The following is a 13,738-nucleotide window of genomic DNA, read 5'->3' on the forward strand; positions in this document are numbered from 1 at the left end:
TTGCTAGCCAGGGCTGACCGCACAAATATCGAAGTCAGATCGCGACCCACGACTACAAATTGCATATGAATCTGAAAACGTCCGTCGCCGGCGGCCCCGTCCAACTCGCTTCACGGAGAGTTGACAAGGATGAGCGAGGCGCAACGCGCGCTTGCCGCGCAGGAGATGCCTTTTTTTAGGAACGGGAGCAGTGTGGATTCAAGACTGACCCCCGATCCCCACGCAACCCGCGTTATTTGGAAAGCCACCAAGCGAAGCAGAGAGGGCAACGAGTAGGGTTGGGAACGGGAGATAGCCGAAGGAGTCGACGTCCCAACGAGACAACACGGTTCACCCGACAGTTGCGAACGACAGAGCCACGACGCGTTTACTGACGATCAGCGTACATACTAGTTTACAACGTCAACCCCCCCTCTCTTCTCACCACCTCTCTCCATTGTTTCGGTTTTAGTTGGTTGTTCGTTTTTTGTGCGCGTTTGTTTGTTATGTTATGTTTATTTTTTTTGCCGTTGTTTAGGACACGACTTCGCCTGCCGCAAGTCGATCAGTGAGTCTGCAACGACCAGACAAAGGCTAGTGCCATGAGAAAGGGAAGAAGGAACCGATGCGGGGGCCTTGTCAAGACAAGTAAGCTACGACGAGGAAGGAGATGCGAGGTATCGCAGGTCGATTCGACCAAGAGAAGACTGTATCCGACGGGAAAGGCACGGTGTGCCCGAGACGGGAAAACTGAAGTGAGAGTCTGGGGGGGGAGGAGCCCCACCCCCCTCCACAACAGGGGATATTGTTGATTGACGGGAAGGGATGATCAAAAAGGGACGCACCAGTCGCCTTGACGGAGCTCCGCAAGCCCCGATACAGCGGCTTGTTGAGCAGAAATAATTACTAACCGAGGCAAACCCGCGACAAGAACAAGCATAGTCCCACCACGACGTTAGCAACGACGCGTTGATTGCGACTAACACTGAGGTCCCTGTAGTACTTCTGGCATACGCGCGACGCACCCACCGATCCGTAGCTATGCCCTACTATGTTTTCTGTTGTATTATTATTTTTTGTTTGCGTTCTCTTTTGTTCGTTCACCTCGGAGGTCTAGAGGTACGACCGCGTCCTGTGAACGTCGATCAGCGGGTATATCGGGCATTAGAAGGAGGATACGGCCGCGTTACAAGGAAGAACGTCCTCCACGGTACATGGCAAGCTGGGCTTGTCTGGGGAGCGAGAGACGTTATAGGGAGTCGAAAACAGCCATCACGATGGCCTCGGGAAACGCTGCAGTAGCGTAGAAAGGGCGAGACGACGCAGACAAAGAGGGAGGAGTGACGGGTCGAGCGCATGAAGCGCTGGGTACGTAGAAAACGTACAAACGGCACACGCAAGTCTGTACCCGCCGCCACGCGAAGAGGCAAACAAGGAAAAGGGGGACACGACCGTCCCGTACGAGATGTCGAAGAAGGAGAGCGACGTTAACCGTCGACAAGACCCCCAAGCCAGAGCAGGAAAAAAAGGGGGCTTAGGCGATTTCATCTGAGAACCTCCCTCGCCAGAATGCAAGAGCCGCCGCAGTCGTACCAGGAAAACGAAAATTTACTGTAGTCTCAGGCTGAGGTCGGATACCTCCTGAGACACGATCACGCGCACGAGACAGGGCGCTTGGATCAGAGATCCGTCCTCGTGATGCGAAAATTAATCAAGAAAATACTTGGAGGTCGTCAGAAAAACGCTGGACGAGCGGTAACAGCCGAAAATGGACCAAGGGGGTAACCTTCGAAAATTTATTGACAAAGCTAGGGGAAACCGTACTTGTTGGTCGCAAGAAAACAGAGGAGCGCTGGCCACAGCCCCATGACACAAGTACACCAGGTCACCCGATCACACCGTCGTGAGCCATCGTGCAAGACACAATGCCGCCGTCGGCATGGCCATGTACAATGAGTTCCGTACGTACGCCAAGGACAACCGAACCCCTGCCTAACACCCCGGATTCCTGTTCTCGCGATTCGTCTCATCGTTCGAGGCAGCTGAGAGAAAAAAAAGAAAAACGGAGAAGAGAAAACAGAGAAATGGTAATCCTCACGTCAAGGAGGACCGATTTGCGACGTCTCATTGAGGGGGCAATCGGGAGTCTCGCGCCATCTTCCAACAAGAACGATCCGGAGCGCCAAGGAGAGGAGAGCAACTCCGGAGTAGAGAGATCGTCGATCGAGGAGCTCCTTATCAATGACCGAGCCGTGGCTCGACGCGACTGACGACGTCACGCTCACCTTCTCGTTGTTACCCCAAGCGAACTACCGAAATGACATCTTTCCTTTATTCCCTCTACTGTCTGGCACATTGACCCTCTTGCTGCTTTGCTATGTTTTTTATTTTGCCCCAAGTTCCGGTGCATTTTTATTTTTATCTCACTCCTTGTTGTGAGCCTAACACAACCCTACGCTGCGACATCGACATTAAGGACGACCGACAGGATGTCGATCATGACGATACACCCCCCCCGTTGGGAGGGAGATAAGTCGGGAGATCAAGACCGCTACGCACGACGGGCGGAGTTGAACAAATAATTGGAGACACGCGGAAGAAGGGATGGACGTCCATCGCACGAAAGGAAGAGAAGTGCGCATTCGCCGAGTGTGTGACATCGCTATTGGAAGATGTACAGTAAGAGGCGGTCGAGGACTAAGGAAATCCGGAACGCATTCGTAAGCAGCGTGTGTTATCACGTCATGGAGGACGCCAGGCGTAGAAATGAGGATCGGAAAACGGGACGAATACCGTTAACTGAATGAACGCCGAGCCAACAACCCTACACCGCAGCGGTAATGCAGTGCCGCGGATATGGGACAACGCACGATGATGCAGAAAACATATCACGAAAGATCTTTTCGATCACAGAGGGTTGGTCGCGACGTTCGAAAGAAGCCGAGCTGTGTGCGACGAAAGCTCAGTGAAGGGACAGCTAGCATCAGTCCCGAACCTTCCTTCGAAAAACTGAAGAACTCTGATGACATCACTCCGATGAGAACAGATCGTCACACACCCACACGACCACAGATGTTCCGAATCTACGAGGCGACATGAGGATTCGCACCCAAAGTACAAAGGAGATGAGACACAGGATCGAGGCTATCGCAGGAGATACTGAACAAGGCGGGTTCATTGGACAGAGGGAACTCCTAATCACGAATTTATATATTCCTCGACGAGATAACTGGGCGAGTAAGGAAACCGCCTGACGGGAATGAAAGAGGGGAGCCTTATTAGAGGCAACAGGAGCCACAGACTCCAGCCACAAAGATAAACGCGTACTCTCAAGGGCGTGTACCTTGCGGAGACGCAGGAAAAATATAAAGAGGAGGGACTGCGAGTTGAGCTTTTTTTCGGGTCGGCACGTCAACCAGCACATCTCATTTCACAACTTCTCAGGTATTTCCTACCCGCTCGATGGAGATTGAGGACAGCCGTCGGCGACAGTACGACCGAACGGGGAAGAGAGGAGGTAAGCGAAGAATCTGAAGAGGTAAAAAGAGAGCATGAAAAGAGGAGGGAAAATTGTCAAGGATAAAGAGGAGGGATTGAAGAGAAGGAAATATAGGAGAATCAGGAAATGGAAAATTGAAAACGCAAAAGAGGAGGAAGTTGGTGAAAAGAGGGGTACGACGGCAGTGACGGTACGCAGGGAACAAGAAAAGAAAAAGAGAAAAAGAGGAGGAAGTAGCGAGGTGAAGAGAAGGAGGAAGGAGGTATAAGGGTGCCACCTTGATTATGACGAGGTGGGCATCAATGAGAAAAAGAGGAGGAAACGAAGGGACGAAGGAGCACGCAGGAAAATTCAATTTACGGATCAAAGGCGACATGACGAGGTCGCAAATTCAGCGTCACGCAGGCAGGATAGAGATGCGACAAGCTAGCACGAGGGAAGTGTCGCGCCCGTCAGCTCAGACGGGAAGGTTGCCAAAGGATTTGCCCTTTGGAAGTGATGACACGAGGCGAGCTAAAACTCGCAGGTCGTCAATCGAGGCTCCTTGCAGAGCCTCTCTCTCAACACTGTGAGCACGGAGCAAGGCACAGCATACACTCGTGACGTCGTGGGTATTTTTGGAAATTGTTGGAAACGGGGGGGAAGATATCACTTCCCTCACCGACAGTGTTTCGGTGTGGCCTGCCGAAGGAATTTCGACAGCTGAGGGCGCCTTTGACGACGATGTAGAGGCAAGGGCTGCCCGCTGGGAAGCAGGGACAGCCGATTGAGGAGGAATTGGAGAGGAAGGACGGGAGCATACGTGAAGCTTCCGGGGGTCAGATGTGACGATGGGGGTAACGTCGGGAACCGGTGTTTGGTTTCCGAATCGAAGGCTCGTTTGAGCTTCCCACGCTGAGCAGAGGGTCGATGACCAGGGGTTGAACCACATGAAGTCGCCCGCGGCTGGGTGGTTTCGACTAAGGGAGAAAGAGGGACGTTGGCGATTGAAGGATCGAGAGAAGTTTCGCGGAGGGACACAGTCCCAATCCACGCCCTCGATCGTATCAAGGAGGGAGCGTATTTCGCGATTGAAATCAGAGCCACAGAGAAGTCCAATAGACGCATTTGTGCTATCAGCTTCGCGGGGAGGTGCCACAGGCGCCAGCAATCGTAGATCTCCCACAAGAGAGTCGCAGCTACTTTGATGCACCACTCTGTGAGGAAGACCACCCATAACCCGTGTTGCGAATCCCGCAGATAGCTGCCATAGTACGTGAGTATGGGTCCCATTTCAGCCCAAAAGCCTTGACTCACCTCGTACTGGCTCCACCATAAGGGGATGCGCTGGTAACGACTTGCATAATGCTGACGGGAAATCTCCCGCGCCTCTACCATTTGGTAGCCGATGAAGTACCCCGTATCAGACCGAATACGCCGTTCAAAACGCACTGTGTTCTGAAAGAGGAAAATACCCCCGCGTTTTAAATGACGGAAATTCGAAGGGATAATGGGTTCGGTCCAGAAGATGGCATCGAATGTGACAGTATGGCGGTTTCGCCACAGGCGATCCGCCTCGGCGGCAGGGTCACCAAAGGTGATATCAATGAGATTGTCCAAATAGAGGCGTTCGCCCTCTGTACGACAACGCCAAGTGCCGCAACCGTATGAGGAGGGTATGAGGGTGTCGGAAATGGGGATGGCAAGCCGAGCGAATACGGCCTCCATAAATCGCAGGGAGAGAGTGGGACGGCCCCGTGGGGGAGGATGACGTAGAATGGAAGTCGGAACTGCTATACGGGTTCGCCAGTCAAAGGAGCGGATGGCAAGCACCTGGAGATTACCGGGAAGCATGCCCGCGTCGACGGCGAATTGGTGTTCGATTTTAGAAACGTCGCGAATACCCACGGAGGAGAACCACTGGGACGAGGCAAATAAGGAAGGATGTTCGTGCATGATTTTGTGCAGTAGCTCTTCGAGCGAGGGGTAGTGGCGGGCTACCCAAGAGGGATGACAACCTGGATGGAAGGCCGGGTCGGAGACGTCCGAATCAGGGGGACGTCGGGGTATAGGAGGGAGGTCGACGGAAGCGCGAGACTTGTTCGCGAAGCCGACACCGGTGCGTCGCCGGGCAGTATTTTCGCCTGCGAGCTCAGGAGGTGGATGACACGTGGGATTCGTCTTGTCCTTGCTCATGCGGAGACCGTCGGTGAGGAATGGAAAAGTAGGGGGTCGAGAAGAGAAGAAGGAGTTGGAGATCAAGGAGTGTAGCCGATGTGCAAGGACGCTCAGAAGGGGGATATGTAGTGCAATACGCACCTGGAAAGGGGGGTGAAAAGAAAGGAAAATATTTGGATATGAAAAGTAGTCCGGGTTGGGGGACACACGTGTGAATAATTGCACAGTTTTAATTTTTAATTATTTTATTTAGTTAATTAGTTTGCATTAATTGTGCTGACACTAGATTAGATCTAGGATCTAGCGCCGCGAGCTACTGTACTGGCTCTGGCCGGGCGATATATACCTTAGCCCTCTGACGACCAAGTCAGTAAAGGTAACCCGAGTTGCCAGAGTTGAATATCGCCTTGGTCGAAGTCCGTCTTTCCCAAGACGCTCCCTTTTACCACAGATTACTTTCTCCTTTGCGCTCGGGGGTTCCCTTTTCTTTTTCCTTTATTTCCCTATTCTTTTCTACTTCTATCTCTATTTTTCCCTTAATTGCGTTGGCTCCACTGGAGCTGGTTGCGACCGATCCAGTGTAGGTGTTTTAGCCATCGGGCAGCACGTTGTGTAGCGCTGCTACTGTTTCAAGTTCCGTCGGAAGGCTGTTGCAACGACGCCTCCGTCGAAGGTCTTACTGTACAAGACAGAGTTGGTACCACCTACTGCGATTGCGATCGCGCTGGTTAGGGGGTTTTTAGCCATCGGGCAACACGTCGGTAGTAGCGTTGCTACACGGTTACGATCCCGTCGGGTAGTGCTGAACAAGCCCCCGTCGAAGACCTTGAATTATACACAAGGTGCTGAAGACGCTCGTCGAGCATTGGCCTTACAACCCAGCGAACCGCGGTTACATCGCTGTAGACAAGCCCAACCCGCACTCGTCGAACGCTCAAGTCTTTACAAGTCTCTACCATCATTATCCTCCCGGGCCGGGCATCTTTTCTTACCCCCCCCGTCGGAGTTGAGCTACCGTGGGCGGCAAGGCCACACAAGGGGAAAGGGAGTCTCGAACGCTCCGTAGCGCGTGCCATCGGCAGTGGTTGTTGCTGTTGTTGTTTTTCTTCTTTTTGTTTGACCGTCGGACTGTGTTCGCGGCCTGCCAGGCACATTGCACTACAGTATACCCTCCACGGGGGGTACTACCGTCCCGGTAGACGAGGAGATACCTTGTTACTCAGGTTTGGACCTCGAGGACGATACTCTGTTCACAGAGGGAAAATGATGACGACCCTGAGGTCGACGTGAAATCCGGCTTTAATGCCTTGGAACCCCTGGCATCAAAGGCCGCGCTGACGCACGACGATTTTTCGCGGGAGCAACTCTTCGATCCTTTGTGTAGGGAGGTGGCTTCCCGTCTTGTGAAGCAGGAGGGTTCCGCCCAACTTCGTTTGTCACGGTTCTTCATCAACACAGAAGGTTTAATCTGTCGGAAAGCCCACCTGGATGGTGGCGAACAAATTGTCGTCCCAAAAACCCTCCGGGACAGGGTGTTGTATTTATCGCATTATCCCACCACCTCAGGCCACCCTGGAGGTCGGCGTTTATTCTACACGCTCCGACAGCGGTATTACTGGCCAAGCATGTCGGGCGATGCCTATTCCACAGTCCGGATGTGTCCCGACTGCGCCAAGGCCCGCACCAAATTGCGTAAACACAACTCAGAGTTGAAGACGTTCCCTCCGTCAGGCCCCCTGGAGTGCATCGCAATTGATATCCTTGTAGAACTGCCCCGAACCCCAAGAGGACATCGTTACCTCTTGGTGATGACGGACCGTTACTCCAAGTTAACCCGAACCGTACCCTTACGGAAAATCACTGCCGAGACAGTAGCTCAGGCGTTCATTTCACACTGGGTCTTCGTTTACGGAGTCCCAGTGAAGCTCCTCTCCGACAAAGGGAGTCATTTCACTTCGAGGTTCTTCCTCGCAGTGTGCAAAATCCTCTCTATTGAGAGTGTGTTCACAACCGCATATCACCCCCAGACTAATGGGCAGGTGGAAAGATTCAACAGAACGTTGGTCTCAACTCTACGGCACTATCTGGCCGATAATCAACGTGACTGGGACCAGTACACGGATACCCTCAACCATGGCTACAACTGCACGGTCAACCGCATGATCGGCATGAGGCCATTTGAGCTGGTGTTATCCCGGACGCCGAGTCCGTTGTCCCTACAGCAAACTCCGCTGTTGGCACCCTCCGCCTCACGGGCGCATTTCAAGTTCCGCTTCCTCGCGTGGTTGCGCGGCCTCATGGCCACGGCTGACAAGAACCTACGCGCCGGACAGGAACGCTACAAGAACGACTTTGACAAGCGGATTCGACCCCCTACGCCGGAATATCAAGTAGGGGACCAAGTCCTCGTTAACCGAGAAGCGGCATTACGCTCAGAGGAACGAACCGACAAGGATCGGGTGAACAACAAACTCGCACCGCGCACTGAGGGACCGTTTCCCGTGGTAAAGGTGGATGACCATACTGTCACCGTCCTTCGAGGTACCGGGCTGAAGGACAGAATCCCTCGAGATAGAGTCGTCAAGTCCCCCCCGCTACGAAATGCGGTAGGGGGCGCTACGCCCTCGTTGGCGGATCAGGGCGATGATGGGGAAACCCCGTCGTTGGACACGACTCCCATCTGAGGGAGAGGCATTGAGGGACAGTTGGGTAATCTACCGCTCGACGACCTCGAGCTGGCGAAGGACGCCGCCACCCCGGCGCCTTCCCCCGCGCACGCTCCGGGACTGATGGATGTCCTGACCAGCGGAACCCCGGAGCGGGTTATATCTCGACTCGTTCCCACCCCCTCCCAGGTAAGGGAGGTTCCATCTTCGAACCGAAGGGCTACGGCTACCGCATCGGCGAGAGAAAAACGGGCACCCCGCAGTGCGCCGGGGTCGCCCGGGAATGTGCGTAAACACCCCCGAGCCGCGACCTCCAACGACACGTGTCGCGCCAGAAGGAGAAATGGCGTCCCGCCAAGAATGACGAAGGGCAACTTACTCGCTCAGGCCACGCTTGCTCCCTCGCTGGAGACACCCGAACCGTCCGCACCGACACCCGCGAGACGAGCCGTCCAATAGGCCCTGTCGGAGGCCATACCGGCCCTTGCCGCGAGGTGTACAATCAATTTCAACGCCGCCGGCCTGCCGCCGACGCCGGCCCCACCTCCGCCGCGTCCTCCGACCTCCACGGGAGTGTTATCCACCGAGTACGTCGTAGAATCACTCTCCGGGCATGCTGCCGGCTCGGACGGAATTCCAGTGTTTCGCGTTCACTGGTACGGCTACTCTACGGACGACGACACCTGGGAACCAGCCCATGACGTCGACTACAACACTGTCGTACGCTACTGTCGACGTAAGCACCTGCAGGTACCCGCTCGGTCACTGTGGGACCGGCCCGACAGTGTCGGTATGCAGCATTAGCCCCTGCAGAAGAACCCGCGGATAACGTCTCGAATAACGAGAAAGGTGACCTCGCGGAAGCGAGAAGGACGGGATTCATCAGTTCGAAGTGTCGGAGGGAAATGCCGCCTCCCCACCAAGGAGGGAACTCGCGCATATACAAGGTCACGACTCGCGGAGAAAGAAGATGCCGAATAACGAATTCGTTGAACGAGGGCGACTCCCTCGTCAATTCGAGGTTGGGATCCCCCCCCCCTCGACGGGGTGCCAATACTCGCTCGCTCGAGGCACGTCCCGTGGTTACGGCGGTATCAACTTATTAACTCGTGGATCGAGGGCGGCCCCCTCGTCAATTCGGGGTGGTGACTTCCTCCCCGACGAGGTACAATACTCGCACGGTCACGGCAGGCCCGTAACTCCGCTGGACGACCGCGAGGGCAAACCTCGTGAGTTCGAGAGCGGGACTCGCGAAAGCGAGGGGGACGGTACTAATCAGTTCGAAGGTCGGAGGTAATCCCACCTCTTCCCCTGCCGAGGAAATTCTCGTGTGCACGAAGTCGGCATTTGCCGAGAAAAGGGGGTGTCGCATTATTAACCCCAGGAACAAGGGAGACTCCTTCGCCCGAGGTTGGTCAACGGGGACCCCCGCCAGTTCGAGGCGGCTGTTATCTACCCCACGAGTGCAGAAACTTCCCCTCCCCTCGCGGTCCGCCAATCAGGGTCCACCGAGGGAAGAGGCGGATTTTCTCGCATGACCAAGGCAGGGCCCCGCCGAGCGAGAGCTCCAGCATGTATCTTGATCCGGACGTAACTAACAAACTACCCGCTGATCGGAAGGGGATGCCTCTCTGAGCCGAGTTGAGACTTCGCACTAACTACCGATGAGACCCCAGCGACTCACCAACCCGGGACATGCCTGCCCCGGCGTACGGTGGGTCCATCGAGGCCCCTTGCTCCGTCAAAGTGACGTAACATACCGCCTCGCTGGACGAGGACGACTCACGCGCTCGTCCGCAAGTAGGGGCCCGGTGGTGTTCGCTCACGTGTCGAGCTTTATTTTGAATCTCGCCCCCACACTGCCGGGGGATGAGGTAAAACAACTCGCATGTCCGAGGCTTGGTAACTAAGTCACTCGATAATCGAGGGACTATCACTCGCCAACTCGAGGTCGTGAGTCGCACATCGATAACTACAGTGACGCATACGCGGGCTAAACCTCTTCCACATATTCCCCGACTTCCTCTTCCGGTAGCACCTCGCGGGGCTCGCCAGAGTTACACCGCCCTCCTTCTCCGTTGCAGGGGAAGCTGAGGTTCCCTTCTCGATGACACTGTCGGAATTGCCCACCGCCACAGCGCGGAGGGGCGCCGCCCTCGCCGAAGGGACGACCGCCGAGGCCGCCGCGCTCCCCGGTACCTCTGCTCCCCCTCCTGCGCCGGTCTCCACCACAAGGCTGCGCACCACAGCCGCCATCCGCGGGTTGCGCAGGAGCGCACGCAATTCCGCCTCCGACAACTCAGTCGGGTGGCGTCCTCCCACGACTGGGGCCCCTGCACGCGTCCCGGTCGCCTCACCTTCGGCCATCACGACATCCGCCGAAGCTCCACGCTCGCCGTGTTTGGCCCTCACCGGCACGGACTCCCGGGCCCCGCGTTCGGGATCGCCCCTGGGAGTCTCCTCGCCGGGCCGCACGCGCGTGTTTCCGACACCACCTCCGGTGGCCTGCTCCGGTCGCCCGCGCATCAGCTCGGGCTGGGTGACGTCCAAAGTCCCGACCGCGATACGTACCCAGTTTCCCGTTAGCGGGGTGCCGGCATCATACCTCCGACTTGGGGAGTGATTCCTCACGCGATGATTGTGATAATGGTGCCCTTGGCTATACGGAACCGGAGGCCAGTCAAAACTGTCGTGGATATCCAACAGGGCAAGTAGACGCTCCTGTAGCGCGGTCGACCCCAAAACCCTCGTCAGGTCAAGCCTCCGCAACCACTCCACCAGGGCCGTAGGGAGGACATACAGGCGCCCATCATACGTAGACCAGATGAAGCGCTTGGCTATAATCGCAATCCACTTGTAGTGCAATGTGCCTGTCAGGCCGGAACCAGGGTCCAACGGTCCAGCGACAACACAACCAACAAACAACAACCAACAAGAGTTGCCGATGGCACAGCCCTACGGAGTGTCCGATTCTCCCTTTCCCTTTAAGTGGGTTTGCGGCCCACAGTAGCTCAGGTCCCTGACAGGGGGGGGGCAAAAGGAAGAGGCCCGCCCCGGGACGAATGGAGGTAGAGTCTTGTACAGGCAGTTGCTCGGCGAGTTCGGGTCAGTAATTAAGAAGCCGGGCCCGATGGGTCGTAAAGCCAATGCTCGCGGAGCGCCTGTTACACCTTATACCCTTGATAAGGTCTTCGACGGGGGCGTCGCAACGCAGCCCGTCGGGAATTAGCAAACACGTAGCAGCGCTACACCTCCGTACTGCCCGATGGCAAAGTACCGACGCCGGAACGGTCACAACCTGTATCCGATGGAACCAACACTGTCCTGTATACACAACAGGACCTTCGAGGGAAACGTCGTTGCAACAGCCTCCGTCGGTGGACGTAAAAAAGTAGCAGCGCTACACCCACGTGTCGCCCGATGGCCAAGACACCTACACCGGTCCGGTCGCAACCAAAGCCTATGGCACCAACAACAAACAAAAGAACCAACACAAAAGCCCGATGACTCCAGTCGTCACAATGCGGATCGCAATCAGGCACTGTGGAACCAACACAAGATAAGGGAATAGAAATAGAGATAGAAATAGAAAAGGATAGGTGAAATAAAGGAAAGGGCAACGGAACCCCCGAACGCAAAGGATAACGTAATCTGTGGTAAAAGGGAACGTCTTGGGAAAGACGGACTTCGACCAAGGCGATATTCAACTCTGGCAACTAGGGTTACTTTTACTGACTTGGGGGTCAGAGGGCTAAGGTATATATCGCCCCGCCGGAGCCACTACAGTAACTCGCGGCGCTAGATCCTAGATCAAATCTAATGTCAGCAAAATTAATGCCAACTAATTAACTAAATAAAATAAAATAATTAAAAATTAAAGCTGTGCAGTTATTCACACGTTTGTCCCCAAACCCGGACTACTTTTCATATCCAAATATTTTCCTTTCTTTTCACCCCCCTTTTCAGGTGCGTATTGCACTACATATACTCCTTCCGAGCGCTCTTGTACGCCGCTCCGCCATCGTATAATCTCCTCGCCGTTTCTCTCATAACACCACACCGCCGCATCCGGTATTCGGTGAAAGTGCAAGAGCAAGACGGGCCCCATGTTTCCTTCATCCCCGAGCCACTCGAGTGGTGGTACCAAACGCAAGCGCCCGTGCGTGGGCTTTTCTTCCACTTCCCACGACCCTCTAAGTCTACCTGCCATCCCTCGATTACCCCCTGATTCCCAACATGCCGGCCCTGTCGGCCACATCGACTCCGATCCTAACGCTCCGTCCTCACGTCGATACCCTGCTGCGTTGGAGCTCCACGATAAGGCCATGCGCCTTAATCCTGAGCTTTTTGCTTCCGCTAAATGGTTCTCAGTGATCGGTGTATGCGCCTTCGATGACATTGCTTACTCGTTCGCCGATGGCGCCGGTATACTTCCAGGACAAATTCCCCTTCAAGCTATTCGGTCTTACGATTGGTTGGCTTGCATCGCCATTCCTCCCTCCATTTTGTGTCACACTACGCCTCGCGGTCGTGCGGTGTTATGGACCCGCTTCATGACCGCTGTGTGTGACAGGCTTGAGCTGCCATTGACACAGGATCTCATCCCTGAGGAATTCGGTTGTGACACGTGGCAATTTCGCACCGAGGGCGAGCGGCCTTACCTCGACAACATGCTGGCCTGGACCTCCGATAGCCCTCCTCGTGAAGCTAACCGCCTTTGGTTCAACCAACGGACCGTATCGGGCGACGCTATGATGTGGACCAACGCCATAATTCCGGCTAATTTCCGACTTATCAAGCGGGGTACCATCCCCTTCTTCCAGCATACAGTGCGCTTCGAACGCCTTATTCGGTCTGACACGGGTTATTTTGTGGCCTACCAGATGTTGGAGGCGCGTGAAATCTCGAGGTCCCATTACGCGAATCGTTACCAGCGTATTCCGTCGTGGTGGAGCCAATTTGAGGTCTGCCAAGGCTTCTGGGCTGAGCTCCGCCCCGTGTACACGTATTATGGAAGGTATTTACGTGATCCTCGACACGGCCTTTGGGTAGTCTTCCTCACAGAGTGGTGCACCAAAGTGGCAGTTACCCTCCTGTGGGAGACCTACGACTGCTGGAGGTTGTGGTACTTGCCTCCCCAGCTCATCAGCCTCATGCGACGCCTCGATTATTCGATTCCCCTGGGCGGTGCTGATGCAGACACCGAACTGCATTCTCTCCTCCATAAAATAGAGGAGGTCGATTGGGACTCGATACCGCGTCCAAATTCCTCTCGTTCCTTCGTCCCGCAACGCCCCTCCTTCTCTCCTGGTCGTGCTCATCGTGGTGCAGGGGACTACGCTTGGTTTAACCCCTGGAAGGGATCGCAATGTTCTTGCGACGAAGCGCGTCTGAGTAGACAGTATGGGAGTCACACGCCCGTTCCGGTTGAATTGCC

The 13,738-nt window shown here is 55.2% G+C and overlaps 1 protein-coding gene; it reads left to right on the plus strand.

Moving 5' to 3' along the window:
• Positions 1–1,020: 1,020 nt before the first annotated feature.
• On the plus strand, positions 1,021–3,418 carry CHC_T00004065001 (hypothetical protein). XM_005715374.1 is given in 2 exon segments: positions 1,021–1,281; positions 1,282–3,418. 1 exon segment carries the CDS (start codon positions 1,021–1,023, stop codon positions 1,279–1,281), a length of 261 nt encoding a protein of 86 aa, XP_005715431.1. The 3' UTR covers positions 1,282–3,418.
• The last annotated feature ends 10,320 nt before the right edge of the window (positions 3,419–13,738 follow it).

Source organism: Chondrus crispus, genomic scaffold (assembly GCF_000350225.1).
Source record: "Chondrus crispus Stackhouse genomic scaffold, scaffold_211, whole genome shotgun sequence".
Taxonomy (NCBI): Eukaryota; Rhodophyta; class Florideophyceae; order Gigartinales; family Gigartinaceae; genus Chondrus; species Chondrus crispus.

Bases quoted from the DNA above. Each gene is read 5' to 3' on its own strand.
- CHC_T00004065001 (XM_005715374.1), top strand. From the start codon at position 1,021: ATGCCCTACTATGTTTTCTGTTGTATTATTATTTTTTGTTTGCGTTCT.